The following is a 27,873-nucleotide window of genomic DNA, read 5'->3' as shown; positions in this document are numbered from 1 at the left end:
AATTTCTGATGCACTTGCACGTCAGCCTATGTGAGTTTGAGTGAATACGTAGGGGGGCTGGGGGGGCGGCGTTCAGACAAGCAGTTGGCACTTTGTGGTGAGGGGCTCCTGTCAGAAAACTCTGAGAAGTCCTCTCCATGGGACTGGGCTTCGGGGGGCACCAGCTCCCCTCCCTCTGAAGGAGAATACAGTGGCTTCTCATGGGCTCTTGGGGTGGTGAGGTGCCTTATCTGTACCAATTACCAGGGGCCCAACTCAAAGGACATATAAATGGTGGAATTACGAGGATTTGGAGCCCAAGACCCCCAAAGTGAAGGAGTTGGTTTTCCATAGGCGGCAGCAACCCACTCCCAGGGTTGGGGGTAGGTCAGGGAGAATAGGTGGGCTCTGTGAGCCTGTTTCCACCCGTGCCCTAACTTACCCAAGCCCTGGGGTGAGGAGGTAGTGCCAGGAAGGAGGTGCGGCATCGTCCGGGGGGGTGGCCTGCCACGGGGCAAAGCTCTCTCTGTCCGCAGGGAGCCGCCGCCTGTGCCCCTGTGGGTCTCTGCAGACAGCATGCCCACCTTTGAAGTTCATCATTCTCAGCCTCCTGGGGTGGATCTGAGAGCAACCGGGGCCCCTGGCAGCTCCCAGCCCCATCCCAGAATGAGGCTCCATCTCCCTGTGCCAAGGAGGAGCAGAGGTTAGAGGTCCCACCACAAATACTATCTCGGTGACATTAGGCATGTCTTGAGCCTCAGTTTCCTTATCTGTAAAATGGAGGTAATACCCTCACCGTGAGGTAGGTGAACATGGACACCCAGCCCTTGCACACTGGTCTACTTGGTACTTCGTAGGTACCTAACAAGTGAGAGCATCGTTTCTGATTCTAAAGGCGTGCGGATAGCCCAGGGAGCGAAGACCACCCCCTCCCCTAACCCCATCCTTATAATCAGACATCTACTTTAGGCACCTCGGACCAGGTGAAGGAAGGGAAGTCTCTCTCTATGCAAAAGCCTTAAGAAGTTGTCCTGTTGTCCGTTTTTCTTTTATGCCTCACATTTTAGTTAAGAGATTTGGCCCCAAAGCTTCTTGAGATAATTTGTAAACATTGAGGCACCCTGACGGTTTATGCCAAGCGGGGTGACTCCGATCACGGCTTGTAGGCAGCACTGCCATGCCACCTCCTGTACAACTGCTCGGCTGTGCCTCGGTGTGCGCGCGTGTGCATGCGTGTGTTCAGATGTGTTCGGGGCCCGTCCGGTGTGGTTGCGTTTTGAGGAGTGTGTGTGTAGGGGCTCGTCTGCGGGCCACCTCTCCAGCTGGCCAGAGAAGAGGGAGGGAGTCTTGCCTCACTGAGGCCCTTTCCATGGCTGGAAAGGCCTGCCTGGGTCCTGAGTGGTGCCTGGAGGATTCCTCGGTTCCCCGAGTTAACCAGGGTCAATAGCGTCACCATAACTCAGTAACAGACCCTGATTTCCTGCTCCATTGCTGTCTCTGGCACCTGGCTTACTTCCTGGCACACAGTAAGCACTCAATAAACGTATGCTGAGAATGACTAAGAACTGCTTCCTCCTCTGCTTCTGTGTCTCTTTCTAAGTCACACATCTTTCTGCCCCTTGCCTTTTGCTCAGATTCCCTGTCACTTGTCTGAAACAAGCTCCCTGACCCCCACCCCTCCCCCCTGCTGCACTTGCCATCCCCCAGCTTTGCTGGTTTAGCCTTCCGCTCTGCCATTTCAAGAGGTGGGGGAGGGACAGAGTAAGGGGCCTCTTGGGTGGGAAGACCAAGGCTCCTGGTGAACTCTGGCTCTAAAGGGAGCTCACGCTTGTCCCTTTTCTTTTGTCCTAAGGTGGTGGTCATGGACATGACTGCTCCTCCTAGAGACTTCCTACCAAGTGGGCCATCCTCCTGCCGGGGCCCTGGGCAGTGGCAGCAAGAGAAAGAGAGCGCACCACTGGGTGTCCCCAGAGAATCCCCAGGGAGATCCCCACCCCAGGGAGGGACGGGGCATCCTGGCTCCTGACCCTGCTAGGGTGGAGGGGGCTTGAGACCCAGGGGAGGGATGTAGATGGCCTGCCACATCCCTTTGTGGCTACCTGTCCTTTTCCCGTATTTGGTTGAGACAGCTCAGAGAAATATTTCTCTAATGCAAGTGGAGCCACAGCATAAGGTCTCTGGTGATGCAGGGACACAGGAGGACCTGGGGGGACTGGGGAGGGGACTGGGGACCTGGAGGCCACGGCCTCCATCTAAGGGGCAGTCATGACACCGTCATGGCCATGTGGAAACGAGCCTAGTGTTGTCAGATCTTCTGAGTTTTTTCAAGAGAAGCTGAAAATCCAGGGAGCCTGGGTGGCTCAGTCGGTTTGGGCATCTGCCTTCAGCTCAGGGCATGATCTCGGGGTCCTGGGATCAAGTCCAGGGTTGGGCTCCCTGCCCAGCAGGGAGTCTGCTTCTCCCTCTCCCTCTGCCCCTCGCCCCTCAACTAGTGCACATGCTCCCTCTCTCTCTCAAATAAAATCTTTTAAAAATTTTGAGAAAGAGAGAAGCTGAAAATCCTAAATTTTATTATTATTTTTTTAAATCCCCATTTTGAGGGGCATCTGGGTGGCTCAGTCGGTTAGGTGTCCGACTCTTGATTTCAGCTCAGGTCATGATCTCTGGGTTGTGAGATCAAGCCCCAAGTCGGGCCCCTGCACTGACCATGGAGACTGCTTGGGATTCTCTCTCCCTCTCCCTTTGCCCCCCCAAACCCAAATCCCCAATTTCAAATGTTGGCTCAAAAATAATTTTTTCCTTTAATTATCATGGCTGCTCAAATAGCTTTCAAGCGTATGCAGGCCAAACACTGTCAGAGGTAGGGAGATAGAAGAGGAGTAAGTAAAGGGCCTCCTTGCCTCTTTTGAGTGCCCAAAGCAACTGCTTGTCTATTTCTTTGACTCCAGCAGGTGACACGTTTGTCTTACATCAGATTGTGGCCCTACCTGGGCCAGGACCTTTTTCTTTTTACTTTTGTCTCCCCCTAGCCTGGTGCATAATGAATGCTGTGGAGTGAACAAGTGGGTTAAACACTCCAGTCTGGCTTCTAGAGTGGCCGGAGTCTCTGCTTAGGGACAGAGAATTGTCAGGCAAAGTGCAGGGCAGAAGCAGCAACCCATCCTTAATGGCCAAGTGCCTGCCCATGGCCTGGACCAGCCGACACCCTCCTCTGCCCCATGGACCCAGCCCAGCAGCCAGGGTCACACGTTTATCTTTTTTTTTTTTTTTTCCTGTCTGGTGTCTGTCTCTCCACCAGAATGAATGCTCCTTGAAAGCTGGCGCACGCCCTGCTTTGATCACTGTGATACCTCTAGTACTTAGAATGGGGCCTGGCATGGAACAGCGGCTCAATCAATATTTGGAAGATGAAACTTGAAAAGGGAGAGAGACAGACAGACAGACAGAAAAGAGGCTGAACCGCGCTGAGAAGCTGGGGGAAGAGCATGCTCTTGCCCGCCAGGAAGGGACAGAGCAGAAGATGGAAACAGTGAAACACAGTCTCCCCGAGATCCCCAGAGATGGGTTACAGGTGCGGCTGTGGCCAAGACAGCAGCAGGGCCTGCCCCCAAGAGAAACCGGGCGGGCAGCAGAACTTCGAGATGCGCAGACATGAAGGTGAGGGCAAGGGGAAGACCAAGATGGGGCTCAGGGCGCACAGACGGGGGAAGGGGACTGGTGTGAAGAGGAGACGGAAGAAACCCTGGGCTGCAGGTCACCACCCAGAGCAGCGGGACGGAGACTGAGACCACAGGGATGGAGAGAGGCAGGGAGGGGTCTGGACCGTATAGGCACAGGAGGGGTGAACCGAGACAGAGAGAGGAGAGACAGAGACAGAGAGAACAGAAAGGAAGCTAGAGAGGGAGGCAAAGGTACGGAGAGAGGAGAGGGCTGGAGAGGGAGCTAGAGATGGGGAGAAGACAGAGAGGTGCAGACAGAGACGGGGGCGGGGTGGAGAAACGAAGAAAGAGACATAAGAGGCAGAAGATCGCTGGGACCCTCGGAGATTTTAAGCCTGGAGCATGGAGAAATAGTTTTGAGGGGGCAGTGGTGTCCATCCCTCCTTCCTCACAACACCCGCTTCCCCAGGGATGCTGACGTAGAGACGGGCCATGCGTCGCACGACATCCTTAAAGTACATCGCCTCGTCTTCTGATTGCGAGCACTCCTGCGAGGCGGGCACAGTCATCGCCTGGTTTTACAAATGAAGACGCTGAGGCACGGAGGGGTTAGGTGACTTGCACAAGCTCCCGCAGGTGGGAAGTGGCAGGGCTGGGACTCTGAGGTACCGGGCACCACGAGCTCTGCCCCCGTAGTGGAGCTGAGGGCTCCCAGGGGGCCACAGCTGGAGAGAACCGCACCACCCGGAGGTGAGGCTACCTCCTCAGCACAGCGGAAGCACGGCTTTGCTAGAGCAAAAGATGTCAGTAACGCAGCAACTAAAAATAAAGTACGGGAAAAAACGTGGACCTTGTTCAGACACTGAACTTACCTAAAAGAAACCGTAAAATGGTATTTTCGAGACAATTAGGGAAATCTGAATATGAACTGGGTAGGAGATAATATCAAGAAATTATAATTTTGTTAAGTATGATAAGGGCATTGTGGGTTTGCGAGAAAATATTCCTATTTCTAGAATGCACGCTGAAACACAGAGGGGCGAGGTGGCACGACGTCTGAGATCTTTAAAAAGTTTCAGCAAAGAGATGTCACAGAGCGGCAACATCTCACTGACAGTTGAATCTGGGTGCTGAGCACTGGGGGCTCCTCAAGGCCCTCAGGGGCCGCCCCTGCCCCCGGAACAGATGTACAGTTCCCTAGCTTGGCACCCAGTCCCACCTGTGTGCCCACACATGAAGCGTCACTTGCTAACCAGAGGCCCTTGTAGAATCCTGCCTCCGGGCCTTTGCACGTAACAGTTCCCCTCTGGAGATGCCATCTCCTCTTCCAATCTGGCTCAGGTGCCGTTGTCCTGGGGTGCTTCCCACACCTCTGCCGCCCAGGAGGCCGCCTCTCCTTGGCTGTCTCTCAGAGCAGAGGCTGTTTCTCAGCTGTTTCACTTGCTTTGCTTTTTACTTTTCCCATTGCCCAGCACAGCCTCCAAACCCCCTTGTCTCAGCTCTTGTTAGCTAAAGAGTCAGCTCAGCAATAATTCCTCTCATCAGGCAGGGCTCAGTCTAAACATCGCCTCTTCTAAGAGCCTTCTCTGACCACCCAAGTAATGTCGCCCCCTGTCCTGCCTCTCCATAACGTTGACCACTACTTGAGGCTATTTCTGTATTTGTTTATATTCACTTCCCCCCACCGAACAAGGGAAGGACCCGGTTTTTCTAGGTCACTCCTCTATCCTGAGTGCTGAGAAAAAGGCCCAGGATAAGGCCAGGAGCTTAATCAATATTTATTGAGTGAATGAGTAAATGTAGTTGTCCCAACTAGACTGCAGGCTCCCAGAGGGCGGGGTTTGGTTACTTTCTGGAAAGAGCCAACACATGGCAATTGTTAAATAACCATTCATTGATATTATGTAGTGGAAAAAGCCCTATACTGGAGTCAGGGGACCAGAGTCCAGTTAATCTTGGACTTTGGGTCATAATCCCTCTTCTCAGGCGCCTGGCTGGCTCAGTCCATTAAGCGTCTGCCTTCGGCTCAGTTCATGATCCCAGGGTCCTGAGATCAAGTCCTACATCAGGCTCGCTGCACCTCCTTCTATCGTCACCTCCCTGCTCATGCTCTCTCTCTCTCTCAAATAAATAAATAAATAAAATCTTAAATTTTTTTTAAAAGATTTTTATTTATTTGACAGAGAGAGAGAGACAGCGAGAGAGGGAACACAAGCAGGGGGAGTGGGAGAGGGAGAAGCAGGCCTCCCGCTGAGCAGGAAGCCCGATGATGCGGGGCTCAATCCCAGGACCCTGGGATCATGACCTGAGCCGAAGGCAGACGCTTAACGACTGAGCCGCCCAGGCGCCCCTCAATAAATAAAACCTTAAAAAAAAATGATACCTCTTCTCTTGGCCTTCCTTCAAGGGGCTTGGACTTGGATTTCTGGGGCAATCCACGTGCCTACTTTACGATTTGACGAAGGAGTGGCCGACATGTGCAATACTCAGGGCTCTGCTGAGGTACCCGTCATGGCTTGCCAGCAATGTGCCACCTGCTGCACCCTCCCTTCCCAGGTCCCTATCTTGGGCAGCCTGCTCACCATCACCTGGCTGTCCCTCAAGTCCAACACTGGAGTCATTATCTTCCTCTGTGTAAATCTACCTTTCCGGTGTTCTCCTGAAGGCAGTACTGTCCAGCCAGGCTCCCAGGTCAGAAACCTGGGTGGTTTTCTCCCTTTCTCCCTCTCAGCCAATTAGTCAACAAACCCTACAGATATTACCTCTTGAGTTGCTTCCCTCCCCTGCCCTTTCCCATCACTGTCCTAGGCCATCTTCACCTGGACTTCCCCAAGAGGCCTCCTAATTGGTCTCCATGCCTCTGCTCTGGCCCCTTCCATCCCCTCTCCACCCACCCCTCAGAGTGAGCCTTCAAACACCAAACTTGCTTAAACTTCTTTTTTTAAAGATTTGTTTATTTTAGAGAGAGAGAGCAAGAGAGTTCACGTGCATGGGCGGTGGGGGGGGCAGAGGGAGAGAGAGAATCTTTTTTTTTTAAGAGATTTTATTTATTTGAGAGAGAGAGAATGAGAGATAGAGAGCACAAGAGGGACAGAGGGAGAAGCCGACTCTCTGCCGAGCAGGGAGCCCGATGCGGGACTCCATCCCGGGGCTCCAGGATCATGACCTGAGCCTAAAGCAGTCGCTTAACCAACTGAGCCACCCAGGCGCCCGAGACAGAGAATCTTAAGCAGACTCCCTGTTGGGTGTGGAGCCCACCACATGGGGCTCAATTTCAAGACCCATGAGATCATGACCTGAGCCGAAATCACCAATTGGATGCTTAAATGACTGAGCTGCCAGGCGCCCCAAACTTGCTTAAAACTCTTAAACGGCCCCAGCCCCCTTAGGATGGACTCCAAACACCTTATCATTGCCAGGAACTGTATTATCTGCCCCCAACCCTCTCTCCACCCTGCCTGGTAAACTCTTCCCCTCCTAGATCTCAACTTAGCACCTCTTGGCCGGGGGGGGGGGGGACACGACAGCTGGCTGGCTCAGCTGGTAGAGCATCATGCAACTCTTCATCTCTGGTGGTGAGTTCAAGCCCCACGTTTGATCTCTGCGTGGGGAGTATGAGCCTCACGTTGAGTGTGGAGATTACTTAAAAAAAAAAAAATCTTGGGTGCCTGGGTGGCTCAGTTGGTGAAGCGACTGCCTTCGGCTCAGGTCATGATCCCGGAGTTCCGGGATCGAGTCCTGCATTGGGCTCCCTGCTGAGCAGGGAGTCTGCTTCTCCCTTTGACCCTCCCCGCTCTCATGCTCTATCTCATTCTCTCTCTCAAATAAATAAATAAATAAAATATTTAAAAAATCTTGGGGCACCTGGGTGGCTCAGTCATTGGGCGTCTGCCTTTGGCTGGGGTCATGATCCCAGGATCCTGGGGTAGAGCCCCACATTGGGGTCCCAGCTCCGCGGGAAGCCTGCTTCTCCCTCTCCCACTCCCCCTGCTTGTGTTCCTTCTCTCGCTGTGTCTCTCTCTGTCAAATAAATAAATAAAATCTTTTAAAAAAAAAACCTTAGGAACAAAACAAAGAAACAACAAAAAAGACCAACAAAACAAAACAAAAACAAAAACAAAAAAACACCCTATCCCCAAACCCAACCCTCTCCTTCCAGGAAGCTTTTGCTGACCATACCTCCAGTATAATCCCGCCAAGCCTGTGTTTTACCACTCACGGGCCTTTTCTCGAATCTCTCTTGTTTACTCTCTCAACGAAAGCACAGGTTTTGGGTCCACAGCAGGTACTTTGCAAATACTTATTGGATGAATGACATCACACTGAGACTGCTGGGTGAAAATCTCCATCACATGCTCATTATCAACTTGAGCAAGTCTTTTAACCTCCACCTCCTCTTCACCTGTAAAGGCGGACAGTAATGGTAACTTTTTCTGGTAGCGATGTCTTGAGGAATCAAGTACTTAGGAGAGCATTCGCACGTAAATTTGTTTTCTTAGCACAACCCTTTCCTGGATCTCAACCCAACGCACGGAGGGGACCGTGCCTACGGGTACAGAACACTCACACCTAGGTCCCACCCGACACCTTGATGTCCGCTCCGTCTACTACCCGGGTCGTGCGCCTGCAGGGGGCCCACCTCCGACGCTGAAGCCGACGCCACGGCCCATTTAAGGACGGGAGGGGGCGGGCCCGAGAAGGCTCCGCCTTTGCGCTGAGGTCAGCGCGCAGCGCTGCGTGTGACGCTTTGGTTGCCGCAGAGACGCCCCGCCCCCGCGCGGCGCTGCGGAACCGGAGCTCCGGGCGGCGTCGGCAGCGGCGCGGGAGACGGCAAGGCCGGGGCGGCAGGAGCCGGCGCGGCGACCGCAGCGAGAGCGGCGGGGACTGAGCAGACCACGACGAAGGCGCACAGGCAGCCGGGCCGGGCCGGGCCACGGGGAGAGCGGCCGCCGGGAAGCGGGCGGGAGGCCGGGCGGGCAGCAGGCAGCCGCCGAGCTGCGGAGCGACATGGTGCTGCTCAAGGAGTAGTGAGTGTCCGGCGGGCCGTGCGGAAGCGAGGAGGAAGGGAGAGTCGGGGATGACGATCAGGGAGCTCGATGGCCTGGCGGAGGGGATGCAGTGGCCGGACGCGGCCCGAGGGGCTGCAGAGCAATGGATGGGCTGTTGGGCGGCCCAGCAGGGGCTGAGGGGACCCGTGAGGGCCGGACAGGGCCTGAGGTGGGACCAACGGGGATAGAGAGATACGGACAGCTCCTGCGGTGGGGCCTGAGGAACCGTGAGGGCCGAATAGGCCTGAGGAGAGGCCGAGGGGACAGTGAGGGCTGGACAGGGCCTGAGACGGGGTCAAGGGGACAGTGAGAGCCAACAGGGCATGAAGAGGGGCTGAGGGGATGGAGCTGTGGGGCGGCGCTACCGTGGGGCTGAGGGACGGAAGGGCCCGCCAGAACTGCAAGAGTGGCTGAGGGGACTGGCGGGGGAAGGAGGAATAGGCTTCAGGGACCAAGGAGTGGTTAGACAGCTTCAGGAACGGAGCTGGGATGATGGCGAGGAGCGTGAGGGAACCTGCAGTATGAGGAGTGGCCGCCGTAGGCTTCAGGGGAGGGATGGTGATAAGTGCACAGAGGAGAAGGAGCAGGGAGTTAGGGCCAGGCTTGGGTGACGGGAAGGGTCTGAAAAGATAGCAGAGGGGACCGGTGGCATGACGTGGTACCCAAGTGGTCGGTGCAGAGGAGGAGGAGCTTGGAGAGAAGCTCAGGATGTTTGCTTGGGACTTGGGGACACTTGGGTGAGGAGTCCAGAAAATATTGGTGAGGAGCTGATTTGTGGGCGCTAGAGTGATGGAGAGGGCTGGCATGTTACCAGGGTAGAGGACAGTTTGGAGAGGGCATAGGTTTGTGAATATATGTAACAAGTACACATATTGGAGTAGGGTTTGGGGGACAGGGGCAGCCTGTCTCTAGGGCATTCTTAGTCTTGGTGCAAAGAGGATAGAGAAATTGCTTTGAGGACTTGAGAAGGTTCCCATAAAGCCATTAATTGATGACAGACAGTGAAGGGTGCGGGAGTTCTGGAGTAGTGACTGGGGTGGGAGACGAGTGACTTCTGGCAGGTGTTGCAGGGAGATAGGCTTGCGCCTGAAATCCGGGGGATCAGATGACCGGGTGGGATGTTTAAATTGCTAAATCTTTCAAACACTAGATGACTGATCACTGAAGCTAATGGTTCCAAGTAAACATTTCAAGACTTCTTTTTTCCCCCCAAAGAGGAGAGGTCGAATGTATATGTGCAGAATTTACAGTGAAACTGCTTGCGCTGGAAGGGAGGGCAAGTGGGCAGCTCTGGGTCAGAAGCCCAGAAGTCCAGAAGTGGGAGATGTCCCAGAGCAACTGGTAGAACTCAGTTGGTACCCAGGCAGGTGTGCAGAGGGCTGTTTCCATGTTGTCACTGAAAGCACTTTGCCCCATTCCATGTGGCTTGCTCCTTGGAGGTGTTCAGGAGATTTAGGACATAGTATGGAGCTTTGGATAACAAAGGGAGCAGAGACCCAGGTGTCATCCCAGCTTGACACTTCATCTGAACAGCATCATTTTGAAGCCCCTCCACTTCTAGTTCTTGACATCCAGGATGATGTTGATCCAGAGCTCTGAGCTTTATATGGTGAGGAGGAAGAACCTTGGGATCCCAACAGGAGGAGGGAGTAGTACACTTTGGATTTTATTATTTATTTTTTATTTATTTCTTAAAGATTTTATTTATTTATTTTAGAGAGAGAGAGTGAGTGGGGGGGGAGAGGGAGAGAGAGAGAGAGAGAGAGAGAGGAGAGAATCTCAAGCAGACTCCGGCTGAGCACAGAGCCTGATGTGGGACTCGATCCCAGGACCCCAAGATCATGACCTGAGCCGATATCAAGAGTTGGATGCTCAACTGGTTGAGCCACCCAGGTGCCCCAGCACTTTGGATTTTAATCTTGATTGTCCAGACAGCGGGCTTTTCCCATTCTCCTGATCTTTTTTTCTGTTCCCAAATGAATCCTAGAGTCTATAGAAACCTGTAGTTCTGTGAAGAAGGTCAGGCAGGGAAGGGAGCTTCGGAAGAGCTCTGAGTGAGTTTTGAAGAGAGGTCCTTCCTTCCCATTCTTTGTTCTTCTGCCCTTGAAGCCTGCCAGGGAAAGGTCCAAGGTGCTGGGGATGCAGAGCCTGCTTGGCATCGGCGTTTCCTTCCTGCCTGACTTATGCCCCGAGTGTGCATCCTGGGGCAGGGGACGAGGAGGGGGGCATCCGAGACACTTGGCGGTGGCTGCAGTGCTGCAGCTCGGGGAAGGGTGGAAGTGAAGGTCACACTGAAGTGAGCACGGCTCCAGTCTCAGCCCAGCACTGCCCCTGTGGCCCTATCCTTTGGAATTGCACGCTCTTGCTGCTGAAAGTGGTTTTGTTCCTAAGGAGCCAGGGAGAAATGTCTGGGCGTGCAGCTGTGATGTAAGCAGCCTCGGAGCGTCCTGTCAGGAACTGGCTGATGCTGGTCTCTTTTGAGGGGGAGACTTGGTGCCCACGAAGGACCTGAAGTTTTCCCTGTTGATTTTTCCAACACTTCCTCTAACAGGATTCTCCTTGATTTGATTTTGGCAAATTCTTGGATGTGATGCTTACTGCTGTTCTTGAAGATAAAAGGCGTATTGTTTTCTAGGAAGTTTCTTCTGAGGGTGCAGAAGTTATGGCCTCCAAGTTGAACGTATTTTTCTGCACTGTTGGCTTTCTCTGATGGGAGGAGGGTGACTGTGGCCACATTAACCCAGTAACCTGCAGGATTTGTGTCACTGGGGTCACTCTAGAGGAGGTGGGTTAGCAGGCAGTAAGGCCTTGAAGCCCATTTTGGTTTTCCTGCTATTTTGCTGCTGTGTGCCTTGCCCTTAGTGAGGTGTTTTTCTCAGACCCTTGTGTGCTTCTTGCTACATGGGGGACCTTCGTGGGTTTAGAAAATAGCGAGTGGACTATTTACCAGCCTGGAACACAGATCCCAATTGTTGGAACCACTGCATAGGAAGGAGAACATAGCAGCTCATGCTTCACCAAGAGTGCAAGGGGCGGAAGGCTCCAGTGGGTTCCAGCTAAGGTCTGGGAACTGAGAATCTAAGCTCGGGAGCTGGCATGATTTGTGGTTTTGTCTCAGCTCTCTGACCTCACAGCTTTGAACTGGGGCTTAGCTGTTGCTCTACCACCAGCCCTCGTACCTCTGTGGATTCTGACTGGTGCGGGACCTTGCAGGCCGTGGCTTTTGTGTCAGCCTACTGACGGTACCTCCAACAAAAGGTGTTCCCTGAAATGGAGAAGAAAAAGAAAGCAGTCAGTTGGGGTGCCTCTGGACAGCTTCTGGAGGTCAGGACACGAGTAGAGTGTCCGCTCTTGGTGGCTTTGTGACAGGAGCTTGTATTGCAGTGTCCTGCCCCAGAGCAGAGATGGTTGGTATGTGCTCTTAGGGTGAGTAAGCGCCGAAGGAGCGTGGCCCCTTCCTAGCCTTCCACCTCGAGGGCTATTGTTAGGAGATGGGGCCCATAGAGATGAAATCCCCAGGGCCTGATTCTTCAGGTCTGACTCCTCATCTTGGCTTCAGAGTTTGCAGGGATGGGTCCTTGTTTTGCTGGGAAAGATGTTAGTGGGGGAGAGGGAGAAAAGGACAGCTCCAAATGTGAGTCAGAGGCCTGGGAAGTAGCTGGTAGAGGGACAGGTTTGCACTGAATCATAGGGTTCTAAATGGGACCTGAAGGGCACAGATGATCCTGCCTCAAAGCACTCAGGGGGCCATTCTCTGCTGGGTTTTTGACAGTATATGTCATGTGCAACAAAACATTTAATACTGTTCTGAGATGATGCTGTAAGAACGTTGGGCAGCATTCGGAGCCTGAAGTTGATACTCTTTTCCCTCTCTTATAGTCGAGTCATCCTGCCTGTGTCTGTAGATGAGGTAAGTTCCTTTTCTTCCTTTTTATTTATAGTTGTATATAATTGCTTGTGACCATTAGCTAAGTTGGGCTCCAAGTGGCCCATACTCTTCATGCAGTTTTCATGGTTGTTCTAACTTAGAGATAATCAGTACATGATGAGAATTTTCCTGGTGCCACTTTCTGTCGAAGGAAGGCACTTATTTTTTATATCTGTGCCACCTGCCTTAAGCTGTTGGCCTGCTAGGTGACTTTGACTAGGGATTAAACGAGCACCCCCCCCTTTTTTTTCTTTAAGATTTTATTTATTTATTTGACAGAGAGAGGCACAGCGAGAGCAGGAACACAAGCAGGGGGAGTGGGAGAGGGAGAAGCAGGCTTCCCGCCGAGCAGGGAGCTGGATGTGGGGCTCGATCCCAGGACCCTGGGATCATGACCCGAGCCGAAGGCAGACGCTCAACGACTGAGCCACCCAGGTGCCCCTAAACGAGCCCCTTTTTTACCTGCTAGGACTGTGCCTGTTTGGGATCATTTTATTGAGGGGATTGAGTGTGTGAGGGGATTTCTGGGACCTCCATGACACAACTGGGAAGTGTGCATGGCTCTCTCTGGTTGTGCAACAAACCAGTAGGGCAGGAAATCTCCGAGGCCCTCCCTAGCCACATTCTAGGTGACCGCTGGGAAGACCAAGGCCCAGAATCCTCTTACAGAGGGCAGGGAATAACAAATGGGCTTGGCTTGCCCTCTGTCCTTTCATAGTTTTAGGCCAAATGCTCCTGTGTATGGGGACCTGGCAGGATTTGCCAGCAGAAGGTTCATAGGCCATGCTGACTCAGAATAGTCTCTTGGATGGCAGAAAACTGTCATAGAGCCTCCCTTGTCCCACCCTTCCTTTGAACTTCCTCCACTCTCCTCTCCTGGCGCAGCCTGTTCTTTGCACCCCTCCCCCCCCGCCCCCCAGCTTCTAGCCAGGCTCCAGTTTGGGTGAAGTTTGTCAGCCGGTGTGGTGCCCTAGTCATCATCTTTCCTGTGGTGTCAGCATGAAGCTTCTGTGATAACTTACACTCTGTTCCAAATATGAAATGGACCTTTGAAAAATGAAATCAGGCCAACAGAGCCTGCAGCACACTTTAGATGAGACAAATATCCGAGTTTCCTGGCCCCAGAAGGGGTGGGCAGGTATTGGCCCTCTAGAGGATTGTCTCCTGTGGTGAGCTACACATCTAATAAGAGCTGTGGAGATCTGGGAGAAGGAGCCAGAGATGGGCCTCGAACACGCTCTGGGAGTTTTGGGAGAGGAGCATAAGAGAAACGAGACTGGGAAGCTGGGGAGAGGGCCTGGAAAGGATAGGTGTTGCTGTCCCTGGAGGCACCTGACATGTACCTGGGCCCTGGGAACCGTGTGCTTAGGCCAGCAGGTGTTGGCTTGACCCACCTCCTTCAGGGGCCTTGCTCTCTTTGTGAAAAATAAAAGTGGTGATTTTCCAAACCAGGAGGCCGAGCAGGAAGGCCCAGCATGTCCCTTGCCCTAAAACTCACCTCTTGGGGGTCCAGTAACACTCTCTCAACAGGATGATCCCACCCCCCCAGTCAGGAAGATGTCTCCCCAAACTCGGGAGTACCTCAGTGTGCATTTTGGGATGAAATGGATCTTTTCACAGGGAGTATCTTGACTGAACGAGGATGGAAATGTTTCTGAGACGTGTGGCCAATCCAGGAGAGCCAGGACTGTTCGGCAGCAGTATTGGCTGCTCTGCATAAGCCTGGAGATGATTTATGATGGGGCCAAGCAAGGAGGAAAAGAGGAACTCACCTTGAGAGCATCTGCAATTGGCAGCTTTTCTGTAGTATTGAGGAAGTGATGGGGAGGGGTGAACAGAGCCTAAAGAAGCTTGGGAAGTAAGCGCTGGTTAGGATTCATCTTTCTGCCTGGGAATGGTCAACCTGTTCTCAGCTAGAAACCACTGATGAGGAAGCAAGTGCATGGCCTGGGTATGGGGGAAGCAGGAGCTGCTTTTTCTAAGATTTTTTATTTTTAAGTAATCTCTACACCTGCCATGGAGCTTGAACTTAAAACCCTGGGATCAAGAGTTGCACGCTCCACTGATTGAACCAGCCAGTGCCCCAGAGCTGCTTTTCTGATGGCTTGAACCTTAGTTCCAGAAGATCAGAAAATCTTGAATGGGGAAGCCAGAGAAGAAACAAGTAATGATCAGCCTTTTCAGTCTTTATCAAAAGCCCCAGCCTGACTCACGGTTCCCATGGGAACAGTCCAGCACTTCCTAATTGAAAGCCTTGATTTGAGGCCCTCAGGGCGGGCTTTCTTTCTTTCTCTTTCTCTTTCTTTTTTCTTTTCTTTTCTTTTCTTTTTTCTTCCTTCCTTCCTTCCTTCCTTCTTTCTTTTCTTTCTTTCTTTCTTTCTTTTCTTTGTCTTTCTTTCTTTCTTTCTTTCTTTCTTTCTTTCTTTCTTTCTTTCTTTCTCTCTCTCTCTCTCTCTCTCTCTCTCTCTCTCTCTCTCTTTCTTTCTTTCTTTCTTTCCTTCCTTCCTTAAGTAATCTCTAGACCTAATATGGGCTTGAAATCATGACCTTGAGATCAAGAGTCGCATGCTCTTCCCACTGAGCCAGCCAGGCTCCCCTCAGGGCTTTCTGTTGTAGGTTGGGAAAGAAAAGAAAGAGAAAAGAGAAGACCATGGCTTTATAACCATCCTGATGGTCTGAATCAATATTCTAGGGCGCAATTAGCTTCTCTCTGGCCAGAGCCTTTGGCCTAATATGGCATGGGGTTTCTAGGCATTCTGCTGCAGAGCACGAAAGCCCTGGCTGTTTGACAGCGGTGTGTCCGCCAGTGGTTCCTGGCTTAGATAGGCCCACCCCTTTCCATGTGGGCAGAGCTGGTTTACTTCCTGTTTCCAGAAATGTATGGTACCATTCCCCTGTGGTACCTGGCCCAGCAGGGTCACATGGGTAAGCCCAACAGCTGTGCTGTTTTTCATGATAATGTTTTTTGTCAGTGTCTCAGGCCCACCTGCTGCATCTTCCTGGGCTCCCACTCGCAGTGATAGAATCTCTATTTTTCTTAGCTGAGTGTCTTAGTTCTTTGGGACAAGGGCAGACATCATTGTCCTAGGCCTGAGGAGGCTGGAATCCTGGTCTTGCCTCCTTGGGGCTCTTTATCTGATGTAATGGTCTGACCCCCACCCCCATCCGAGTGTGGCTGCTTTCTGCTTTCCCATGGTACGGAGCCACTGTGCCAAAGGGAAGCCTTTGACATGAAAAGTGTCCCTCACTTGTAGCTTATGGAGGCCAGCCTTACTTAACCCCTTTGGATTAACAAATCTCCCTTCACTTGTCTCATTGGGATTAAAGGATCAGAATATCAGGAGAGATTAAAGGGGGAAGATGCCAGCCAACAGACTGATCCTCTTAGAGCTTGCCCTCTGATTCCTCTGATTCCTGCAAGTGAAGGGGATTAGTCTCTGCCGGGGGGGCCCCTCCCCAAACAGCAGCACCAGCCGACCACCCAGTCACCCCGACCAGGCCCCTTCTTCAGCCTGCCCTTTAGGATTCCTGATTCAGTGGTTAGATGTTCTTATGACTCTTCTTCTTCTTCTTCTTTTTTTTTTAAAGATTTTATTTATTTATTTGACAGAGAGAGACACAGCGAGAGAGGGACCACAAGCAGGGGGAGTGGGAGAGGGAGAAGCAGGCTTCCCGCAGAGCAGGGAGCCCAACGTGGGGCTCGATCCCAGGACCCTGGGACCATGACCTGAGCTGAAGGCAGATGCTTAACGACTGAGCCACCAGGCGCCCATGACTCTTCTTTAAAACAGAATTAACGTTCCTTCTTAGGAACCCCTCGCTTAGCCAAACACTGACCCACTTGATGGGGGTTTCGTCTCGCCTCAGCCAAGGGGTGGACTTGGAAAAGCACAGAGACAGCTTGGTGTTCCCTGGGGGCATTGAAGCAGCACTGATGTTGCTCAGGATTAGCAAGGTCAAGGTGGCTGGCTTACACCCAGATGTTTCTCTTTATGGGATTACCTGAGCCTTGATTGCTCGCCTGGGCCTTTCCTTGGCATTTTGTACTGACTGGGTTTTTACTTTGGAAGTTAGGGCTCTCAGTTTTATGGTGAACGGTGAATTGTCCTGGTGTGCTGCTTCCCCTTTCGCCCTTTGCCCAGAAATTTCCCTGCGGTGATTGTGAAGCCGCCCAGAGCAGCAGGCTTCCAAGTTTGAGGTGAAGCAGCCCTGGAAGTTGCCTCTGCTCCTTGTTTCTTGCAGGCAGTGGTGTCCGCGGCAGCCACCCAGAGATGCAGCCTCTCTAGTTTCATTTCAAAAGGAGAAAAACCCTTGTCTGTCCTTCCTGGGAGTCCCAGGAGTTTGGGGAGGGGATGTAGAGGGTGAGGAAAACCTTTACACCCCCAGCGTAATCAAGTATCTTTTTTTTTTCTCATACTCCCTAAACCGTTGTTCCTGGTGGCACTGGCGGTGATAGGGAGAAGGCATCCTTTGGTATAGATGTAACTTCCTGCATTAACTGTTGCTGTTTATTCTTTTTTTCTTATTTTTCCCTCCGAACAGGTGCCCTCAAAGAGCAGGGAGCAGAAGGGCCAGGCCTGGGCAGTGCTCAGGTCATTGGTCCTAACACTGAGTTGTCCTGAGGGGGTTAGAGGAGGCCAGTAATCTTGACCAGTGACTTGCTAGATGGCCTATGACCCACATAAAGGAAAACTAGGTCCTTGCCATCTAGTAAGTGCCAAAACAGAGGGTGCACTTGTCAAATTGGGATTAAAGGTACATACTGTGGGGTAGGAATCTATGTTATCCATTATGGGAAACAGGGCACTTGCTTCAGCCCTACCAGGATTCTGGAAAGCATCTGGAGGTTTGGTTGCCTGCAAGACTGTTCTCTGAGCTGCAGGCAGGGTGATGAGCTGCGCAACACTGGAGAAAAAATAAGTAGATGAGCCAGTTTACAGCAGAGGTTGTGGATTTCACAGAGCACTGGGGCAACTTTCTTTAACAAGAAGTCATGTGTTAGGATCTGTTCAAATGAATGGGATAAAGAGACTTGTAGCAGCAAACCCAGATCTTGTTTTAGGGTCTTAATACCAGAGGCAGATTCAGGGAAAAAGCTACCTTTCTGGATAGTGGTGTGAGGTGAAGAATAGTCTCCTGCCTCCTTAAGCCTTGATGGAGGATGTAAAGATGGGAAGGAGGAAATTAGTCTGATAGCTAAGGAGAGGCCACAGAGCAGCGTTCATAGTTGCTGTGGGTGGATTAGGGCAAGGTCCCATGTGGAACTGCAGAATAAGGAGGGTGCGGGGGGGGCAGGGATCCCAGAGTGGTGTCTTTGGACAGATGCTGGTAACTGGACTGTGTGCACCTGTTGAGAATTCTGCCCTGACGATAACTCCTGTCTCTCTATCCCTTTAGTATCAAGTAGGGCAGCTGTATTCTGTGGCTGAGGCCAGCAAAAATGAAACGGGTGGCGGAGAAGGCGTGGAGGTCCTGGTGAACGAGCCCTATGAGAAGGACGGTGAGAAAGGCCAGTACACACACAAGATCTACCACTTACAGAGGTATGTGGCTGAGCAGCAGAGCCAAAGGGCGGCCAGGCATTGAAGTGGACATAATGGATAATTGGGGGGTTTCCGGGTCCTGAGCTGGGTGCTCAGGTTGCTTCACCAGTGAGAGTGCATGTGAGTGGTTCTCCTTTGCTCATTTAAAGATTTTTTTTTTTTTACATTTTTTTTAAATAAAATAGTTGTCCCAACCAGGCTCCTAGTCCCCGGAGGTGGTAGAGTTTAGTTTCTAAGTTGTCTGTGAGTATAGGGGTGTGTGTGGGTGTGTAAATGGGCGCTCCACTTTCTTGTTCTCGGATGGACATGAGATTAGAGTCTACACACTGTTCTTGACGTTGCTCCCCTGCTGCCTGTCACCAGAGCTGCCCTCCGCCGTCCGCGCACCCTGCCCTGTTCTTGCAGAGCACGCCTGCCGGGGTGCTGGAGCTCGCTTCACCAGCCCTCCCTTGGTGGGTGCTTACAGTCATGTCCAGATACTGACGTACGGTATTCCCATAAGGTTCCTTCTTGCTGTATTTATGTGTGTAAATTTATAGTAAATGCTCCTAAAAGTGAAACTGTGGGACAGGTAGTATTTTAAATTCTGATATTGTAAAATCAGGTTACCAGAGAAATTTTGGTACCTCTCTGTGGATCACAGGCATAAATATTTATTTATTTATTTTTTTTTTTTTTTAAAGATTTTATTTATTTATTTGACAGAGAGAGAGAAAACACAAGTAGGCAGAGAGGCAAGCAGAGGGAGAGGGAGAAGCAGGCTCTCCACTGAGCAGGGAGCCCGACGTGGGGCCTGATCCCAGGACTCTGGGATCATGACCTGAGCCGAAGGCAGCAGCCCAACCGACTGAGCCACCCAGGCGCCCCAAAAGGCATAAATATTTAAAAGTGAGTCTGATTTATATAGCAAACCATACAAATTTGCTGAATCTCTGGATTGAAACAGTAATATTTCAGTAGACTATAAGCTGACAAAAACGGCATTGAAAGCCATAGTAAACATACACCAGCCTGGGTGGCTCAGTTGGTTAAGTGTCTTCCTTTGGCTCCAGTCATGATCCCTGGGTCCTGGAATCAAGTCCCATATCGGGCTCCCTGCTCAGCAGGGAGTCTGCTTCTCCCTCTGTTTGTGCTCTCTCTCTCTCTCTCTGACAATAAATAAAATCTTAAAAATACATATGTACAACAGCTTGAATGGAAGTTGAACCAAGCTAGTTTTAGAAACTATCCAGTACTGGAAAAAATAAACGTGATAAATCTTTTTTAACTGTGGTAAAATATACATAACACAAAGTTCACCATTTTTACCATTTTTTATTTTTTTATTTTAATTTTATTTTTTATTTTTTTAAGATTTTATTTATTTGACAGAGAGAGACACAGCGAGGGAGGGGACACAAGCAGGGGGAGTGGGAGAGGGAGAAGCAGGCTTCCCGCGGAGCAGGGAGCCCGACGCGGGGCTCGATCCCAGGACCCTGGGATCCTGACCTGAGCTGAAGACAGGCGCTTAATGACTGAGCCACCCAGGCACCCTTATTTTTACCATTTTTTAAAAGATTTATTTATTTGAGAGAGAGAGAGCATGAGAGCGGGTTGAGGGGCCGGCAGAGGGAGAGAGAATCCTAAGCAGACTCTGTGCTGAGCTCAGAGCCCGCTGAGGGGCTTGATCCCAAGACCCCAAGATCACAACCTGAACCGAAACCAAGAGGTGGCCAACTGCACCACCCAGGCAGCCCCCCTTTTATCTTTTTTGCCATTTTTTAAGTTCAGTGGCAGTAAGCACATTCACATTGCTGTGCAACATAAACCAGGGTCTTAATTTCTAGTCACTGAACTGACTAGAAATGAAACCAGTTTCATTTTCATTTGGCAAAATCCCTGATTTAGCATAGCCTGCTGCTTGGAGCTGTAAACGTGCTAGGCTGTGGAGGTCGTGCTAGGCTGTGGAGGTCGTGGATTTTGTGAGAGCAGGAGCCGGGAGGAGGGCAGCACTGTGAAGTGGGGGAAGTCTCACCATGACCCCATTTTCTTGCATTGTGCTCTTGTCCCTCCGTGTCTCCTCTTTGTCTTCATGCATCCCTACTGTGAGTTGACTGCCAGCCAGTCCTTACTAAGCCATTAGCAGTTGATTAGAATAAGGCTCAGGACATGCCTTTCCCACAGTGCGTTTGTGTTTATTTAAAGAGGACTTTGCAAACCGATAGTGAGGTTGGCAGAAGGGGCCAGTTGCTTCCTTACGAGTCAGTTGGTCCAACCAAAGTGTCAGAGAGGAGGTCTGTACCTGTGGAGGGTGGGACTTGTCTACCCTCTTCCTTAAAAGAGAGCGGGTAAACTTTGAGCTGCCACCACTACTCTTTACTTAACCCCAAAACCCTCAACGGCAAAAACCAAATCAAAACCAGTGGTGCTGGGGCACCTGGGTGGCTCAGTCGTTAAGCGTCTGCCTTCGGCTCAGGTCATGATCCCAGGCTCCTGGGATCGAGCCCCATGTTGGGCTCCTGGCTCAGCGGGGAGCCTGCTTCTCCCGCTCCCCCTGCTCATGTTCTCTGCTCTCTCTCTGTATCTCTGTGTCTCAAATGAATTAAAAAAGAAAAAAATCTTAAAAAAAGAAGACAACGGTGCTGAGCGCCTTGACCACCTCTCCTCATTAGGATCAAAGCCTTCCTGTCAGCCATCTAGTTGCTGCCATCGGACACATGGGTTCCCCACCACACTCTTCCTCATCCCTCACATCAGATCAAGTCCTTTTGACTCCTTAGTATCTCCAGCGCTTCCATTTCCTTCCGTCATCTCTTGCCTGGGTGACTACGGTGCCTCCTGACCGCACTCCCTGCTTTCCTTTTCTCTGCACAACTTCGAGTGTTCTGTCCAAAGACAGATCTGTTGCTGGCTTAGATGGATCTGGATGGCTTTCCTTCGCCTTTGGGATGAAGTCCAGACTCCTTCTTAACCTAACTTACAAGATCTTTTATGACCTAGCCTCTGCACGTTCTCTTACATTCTGTGCCTCATACCTACACGAGCTACTCCAACCTTCTCTCTCCCTCTCTCCCAGCTTTTTCCACCCCACTCCCATCCTTTTATCTCGCTCAGTCCTACTCACGCTCTACTCTGTGTGTTCATTTAATTCTTACTCTCCCTGAGGAGCCTCCCCACGCACCATGCCTCCCACACCGCATTCTCCCAGTGCTCTGCCCCCCAGCACCCAGTGTTCACCCGCTGTGGCACACACAGTGCTGTCCTCTGCCTGGTTAGGTAGACTCCCCATTAGAATGTAAGCTCCATGAAGTCAGGAGCCACGTCTGTGTGATTTCTCTAGGTATCCTGCTGCCTGGCACACAGGAAGACTTACTTGAATGAGTGTGGCAGTGAGTGAATGAATCTCAGAGGGTTGCTCCGAGTGCCTGCGTTAGCTCTCTGCCAGGCTTAGCTCTTTTGTCATAGGCCTCAGGCACTAAAGCTGATGAGATTGTTGGAGCCTACTAAAGACTGCATAGATTACCAGTTAAAAACTAAGGAAGAGGAACGTATGCATCCTAAAAAAAAAAAAGGCTCATACTATACATGCTGTTCTGTAACCTGAGACAAAAAGAATTGAACAGAAGAAATATTTTGTCCTGGGAGACAGATAGCCCTGAGGCCCTCGTGGCCTCCCAGAACTGATGACAGCAGATCAGATCATCTTGGATCCCATATTCCAAGTCCATCAGCCAGCCCCTGTGGCCCATAAACCTAGACTGGTCCACTCTTGAAGGTGTCCCATCCTTGGCAGTATGTAGTATAACCCTGGGCCCGGTGAGCTGGGGAAAAATGGGTCATGATAATGTAAGGCCTGATAAGCCATGGCCAGTAGCCAAGGGTCCCACCTGCCGTCCTCTCCCTGATGGGTGGCGAGATCCTGGGGCGAATTGTGGGGGTATGTTAGTAGGCAGCTGAGTTTGGGTGTCAGGCTCCAACAGGAAGCTTCTCGCACAAAAGAGTAACCTGCTTATCGCACGGAAACTTGCTTGCCAACCCCACTGAAGAAGCTGGAGTTATGGCCTGAAGAATGTGATGTAAAAGCCCATTGTCTTTTCTGTTCTTCATTTCTCTTCATAACTGCCTTTTCTTACCACAGCAAAGTGCCCACGTTTGTTCGAATGCTAGCCCCAGAGGGAGCCCTAAATATACATGAAAAAGCGTGGAATGCCTACCCTTACTGCAGAACTGGTAAGTGCAGACCTGGCTGGAAGCTGGAGTTTGGGCCCCAAGCTAGATGCAGAGTGTGGTCAAGTAGGCTCCAAGGGTGGCTGTGAATTAGGGTTTTGTGTCCCACCCTCATTTTCCAGATGAAGTCAATGAAAGGATGAGCTTGGGGACCCCCCTCGGGCTGGTGGTGAGTGTCAGTGTTGTCTAGTTCAGTTTGGTGGCCATCTGGGTAGGAACCGCCAAGTAGCTACAGCCTGAGATGGCACAGAACCAGCCCTTCTTGGTTCTATATAATAGAATAATAAATATGATTGTTTTTACCGATTACAGAAATAGTGTGCTCTCTTTAAATTGTGGAAAATACATACAAACAGAAGAAAATTATCACCCCGGATTCTTCCATTTCTAGATAGTCAGTGTTGACATTTTGGTATCTTTTTAGCTAATCCTTTTTTTTAATGCTTACGTGTTTATGTCCAGACACATTTTTAAGACAAATTTTATTTTTTTATTTTTTTATTTTTATTTATTCATGAGAGACAGAGAGAGGCAGAGGGAGAAGCAGACTCCCTGCTGAGCAGGGAGCCCGATGCGGGACTCGATCCCAGGACCCTGGGATCATGACCGGAGCCGAAGGCAGACGCTTAACCATCTGAGCCACCCAGGCGCCCCTAAGACAAATTTTAGATCAAATCGTACTAATTCTTAAATTGCTCATGTTTTACTTAGAGTCTTTTCCCTGTCACTATGTAGTGTACTATTTTTTAAATTTGTAATGTCTGTGTAGTATTCCATTCTATGAGAGCACTATGATCTTTTTAAACCACTCATTTATTGTTAGATACTGAAATTTCCAGTTTAATATAATATATTTGGGTTTGGCTTAGAAAGCAGCTTTGAGGCCAAGGAACTCTTGAGTAAGGCAGTGATAGGAAAGGACCTATAGGGTGACCTTCTTGCCCTGGGGAAGGGCCAGGCCTGACACCAGAAAACGTAGCAATGAAACCCTGATTTTGTTGGGGAAAAGCTGAAATAAGCCCAATTTCTTTATGACAAAGGATTTAGAAACAGCTATCCCCTAAATATATAACACAGTATGTACATGTCACATTTGTGGGGCAGGAGACAAGGAGGAGGGGGGTCACTGCTAAGGGCCCTGAAATGATGGCTTACACAAAACCAGCATGTTCTATAATTTAAGGTGGGGGTAGGGGTGGAATTATTGTCTTCATCTTGGCTACTCTCCTATCTAGAATTTCTGGAAAGGAAAGACTTGAAGGCAGAGAACTTTCTGTTCTAGACATTCTGGGGTTCCCTTTGAGTAGTTCAGACTCTTAGCTTTTTAGGATTCCTAGGTCTTCAGGGCTAGTTCTGATCTATATCCTTAGAGGTCCCCTGGAGCTTGGCTGTGAGTTGAGCGGCCTTTCCCCTAGACAGCCCACATTTGTCAGCATAGACAGTCTGGCTCTGGGGCCCTCCTGCCAACCTCTACTTATGTGTACTGTTACACTTGCCTTATCTGTTGGACTCCCCAGATTGTATCTGGTGAGGATGCTCCACCCATGTAGTCCTTATCCTGTGGACTTTGGGAACGACTAAAGTCTAGAGCACAGTCATTGCTGTCTCCAATCCTCAGTGGCCCTACAGAGGTTCAAGAACCTTGTGTCAGGAGATGTACAATCATGGGTGGAACCTGGGATGTGTAACACTTAGAGTTTCATTGATGTAGCTGAAAATGCAAACATCGCTACTCCCTTAACATTGACCAGGAAGTTGTTAAATTCTTGGAAAAGAGGCAGGCACACACAGTCTTAAAAGACAGTGTGCACTGTGGCTGGGTGTGTCTGGTCTAGGGCCAAAGGTGAATTTTCTTTATGTCTAGGAGAGTTGCCATTGAGCATGCGTCATAAGAACCTTAACCAACCTGGCATAAAGGAGGCAAACAGACAGCGCAGACTCCTCCATGCCTGGGTCAGTGTTCTGCATACAGAGCTTATGCCGATTGAGAGATGCCTCAGTGCCTCTGTCCTCTGTGTAATTCTGGGGAGAGCGTGCTACAGCTGACATGGGCATTTTTCTAGATGCCAAGTGTTCCTTCACGTATCGTCCTGATCCTTGGCCAAAAGAAAAAAAAGACGAAAAATATAATTTCTAAATATTCTGTGAAGAGGAGAAGCAGGGAGTAGGGGAGGGAAGGTTGGTTTCCTCAGTGGGTGCTGGCCTCACGGTGAGAACCCTCCATCATACAGAACAAATATGTTGAATCTTAGATCTGTTTAGTTAGACATTGCTCTTTGAGACTCAGAGATAGAAATAAGAAGGCTACTTTCCAGTTCCCTCTGGGGATTGGTGGCAGAGAGATCAGTCGTTCAAACCCCTTAGCTTGGCCGAAGTAGATTAAAGTTTGGGGCGAGAATGGATAAAGGAGCATAGGGTAAAAGTCCACATACCCTTACTCTTGAGTGGAATAAAAACAGATTTGTGATACTCTGCTCACTGTCAGCCTTTTCTGTCCCCTTACCTTATTTCTTTCTGTTTCTTGCCTCCTGATGCTGATGGGTTGTAACAGGAGGAGGGGGCTAAGATGGGGCATGGCCTGTGAATGCAAGTAGGAAGAGGGAAATAAACCTTAACCCTGGCCTGAATACAGTCTCACTAAGCCATGGTTTTACAGTACCTTATTAGTCTTATTTGGAGAGCACTATTTCCCAACTGCAGAGGATTTCCTGAGACTCCTCCAGTGTACCTAGGGTTGCAGTTTGAAGAAAAGGAAATGGTCTGAATGCAGAGGTGTTTGGAGGGACAGGGAGGACTAGAGAAGATTGGAGGAGATTGTTTGGTCCCGCAGGTTGGCATTAAAGGCCAGGGAGAGTCAGCACCCTCATAGGTTAAGAAATCTAGTTTGTCAGAACTGAGTGGATCCTTTTCTCAGGGTCTAGGAATGACGAATGTATGAAAACCCCAAATGCCGATATATTAAGTTATTTTGAAATACAGAATTACTAATGACGCCGGGTGTTCCTGTTTGCCGATTGAGGTGTTCTTCCCTTGTGAACGCTTCTCCATGGGAAACCAGGGTAGAGTCAGAGTGCCAGCATGCGGTGGAAATGCCCATTGGCTTAAATGATCAGACTCTTGAGTCCACTGATTAGCATATTCTGCCCCTACAGAGGCCAGAGTAGAAGATTGCTTGGAGAACATGGATTCAGCATCAGGTGGTTGCTTGGGGAACCTTCGTGGCTCGTGTCATCAACCTGGGCCCGGCTGCCGCCGCGGTCTCCACTAGAGATGGGGCTGCTAGCTGGGCCACATAGGTGGCCCGAGGCTGCGGCCACCAGTGCAGCACGGGAGAGTTTCTGCCGACCTGGTCTCCTTGGCCTCCCACTCAATGAATAGTATGCCCACCATTTCCTTTTTTGTTAACTGCTTTTCTTCAAGCTGATAACGGGGCAATGACTTCAGTAGGCCACCTAGTTATAATCCTAACCTGCTGCTTTCTTGCGAAGTATCTTTCATCGGCTACAGGGAAATGACTAGTAGCCTCTCGGATTGTTTCTCTGCAAGGCGGACCTTATCCCTTATATCTCACCCTTTCCTCATCTTAATCTCAGAGGTAACCTTAGTTTCAGTTTTGGAGTTAGGGAGTTTGACTGTTAGCCCCATAAACTCCAGTATGGCCGTGTGACGTCCATCAGAGACTAAGATAAGTCCTAAATTCAGAGGTACGGAGTGATCTAGGCTGGGGTCAGGAGGAGAGCTGGTTTGTTCCCCAGTGACATTAGAGCTGCAGTCATTTTCTCTGATAAATAATTGAACTGTGCTTTCCGAGGGGGTCTCATTACAATGAGCAGGAGTGCAGAGGGCACGAGGTTTGGTTACAGTGGGAGGAAGCGTGCAGAAGGCAGATGGACAGTGCCTGGCCGAAAGTGCCCTCTCTGGGCCCCAGAAGGCGGCGGGACAGCAGGTGATGCTCTGACGGCAGAGTGGCGGGTCCCGGTGCTTCGGCGCACCAGAGCCGGTCCCCTTTCCTTGCCCAGCTGGAGAGAATCTCGGGGACTTCTAGTGGCATCGCTTTAATGAAATTCCGGATTGGGTCTCTGGGGACTTCTGTATGAGGGAAGCTTGAGGGTTGGTGCATTTGAGGGACCAGATGCACTCACGGGGCTTGAAAGGCAACTGTGGACTAAGCCGCCGGGAGTGGAGAACTCCTTTCTGCCGTGGTCCCTGGGGGTGAGGGGCAGATAATTCGTTCAGCCTCATTAATCTTTTTCTCTCTTCTTTCCATGTCCTTGTCTTGGAGCAGTTATTACGGTAAGAATTCTCACGGCGGGGGGGGCAACGCGGGTATGTATGTGGGGGGGATCTTAAATGATCTATAAGAAAAGAAGAAATAAAAATGTTACCGCACTGGAGGTTCCTGGGTATTCGTCTCTGTCAGGAGACGGGCATCCCTGAAGCTTCACCCTTTCGCTCCTACTGAGGAATCTCTTAACTGGCATAGTGGCCTCTTGCTTAAGCTGCGTTGGCATGTGGCTTTGTAGGTCCAGCAGTCAGGACCGTGGGGCTCACGCGTGCAGGATGACCCGAGACTTTCCCCTGCCCTTCCCACATCATGCCTTCTCGGGGTTTCTGAAACCAGGTCAGCTGACCCGATTGTGGCTTTCCCACATGTGCAGCTGTGGACCCCAGGGAGCACTGTCCATTGGCAAAATTGAGAAGTCAGCAAGGTGTCTTTTCTGCTTCCACCCCCTGTGTCATCGCCCCTTCTCTCCATTCTTCGGCACCCTCATCCAGGTGCCTGTCCCTACTGCTAAATGGAAGCAGCTTCTGTCAACCTAACTCCGGCTGAGGAGCTCAGAGGTTAATAGGCTCCTCCTTCCGAGTAGCACATTTTAAACAGCACTAAGGGAGGAAGCACCAGAGGTTCAGTTGCCGAGAAGAGAACTTCAGGCCTCAATGAAAGGCTGGCTGGTGGATGGGGCGCTGGTGAACCATTCCTTCTCGTGTTAATCATTAGTGCTCTGTGCATAAGGCAGGATGGTCGAGTGGTTAAATACATGGATTTTGAAGTCAGACACATAGGGTTTTGAGGCCCAGCTCTGTGGCCTTGTACAGGTGCCCTCCCCTCTTTGAAATTCACTTTCCTCGTCTGTAAAATGAGGATGATATTACTACAGCCCTCGCAGGCTGGGATGAGAATTGAACAAGAGAATGTGCCCCTAGCATATCGTGGGCTCCTAGTCCAGTTAGCTGTTACTGTAAGGCAGAGGCCAGAGTCTCTCAACCACCTATGATCAGTAATGGGAGATGGTTACTCTCCAACTTTGAGGCTGGTGACTGTAAGGTGTTTTTTCCCTTGCAGAATGAATACATGAAAGAAGACTTTCTGATTAAAATTGAAACCTGGCACAAACCAGATCTTGGCACCCAGGAGAATGTAAGTAGTGCTTCCCAAGAGCCCAGGGACTTCCAGGCTGCAGGGTGGGGTCTTGAGGCTCTGCCCAGGAGCTTCTCCTTCCCTGTCCCGG

The 27,873-nt window shown here is 50.8% G+C and overlaps 1 protein-coding gene across 1 annotated transcript in view; it reads left to right on the top strand.

Moving 5' to 3' along the window:
* Nucleotides 1–8,417: 8,417 nt before the first annotated feature.
* The window catches only part of PITPNA (phosphatidylinositol transfer protein alpha), a 40,577-nt gene continuing 21,121 nt past the window's right edge, over nucleotides 8,418–27,873 (top strand). The window contains exons 1-6 of the mRNA XM_028109235.2: nucleotides 8,418–8,665; nucleotides 12,566–12,596; nucleotides 18,012–18,157; nucleotides 22,275–22,366; nucleotides 26,649–26,656; nucleotides 27,708–27,782. Coding sequence (XP_027965036.1) covers nucleotides 8,646–8,665; nucleotides 12,566–12,596; nucleotides 18,012–18,157; nucleotides 22,275–22,366; nucleotides 26,649–26,656; nucleotides 27,708–27,782 — 372 coding nt within the window. The 5' untranslated portion in view covers nucleotides 8,418–8,645. The remainder of the gene's footprint in view (nucleotides 8,666–12,565; nucleotides 12,597–18,011; nucleotides 18,158–22,274; nucleotides 22,367–26,648; nucleotides 26,657–27,707; nucleotides 27,783–27,873) is intronic.

Source organism: Eumetopias jubatus, unplaced genomic scaffold (assembly GCF_037043125.1).
Source record: "Eumetopias jubatus isolate StellerSeaLion01/CBP00866 unplaced genomic scaffold, mEumJub1_p1.0 scaffold_10, whole genome shotgun sequence".
Classification (NCBI taxonomy): Eukaryota; Metazoa; Chordata; class Mammalia; order Carnivora; family Otariidae; genus Eumetopias; species Eumetopias jubatus.
The sequence above is the reverse complement of the archived record's forward strand: the minus strand, read 5'-3'. Positions and strand labels throughout refer to the sequence as shown.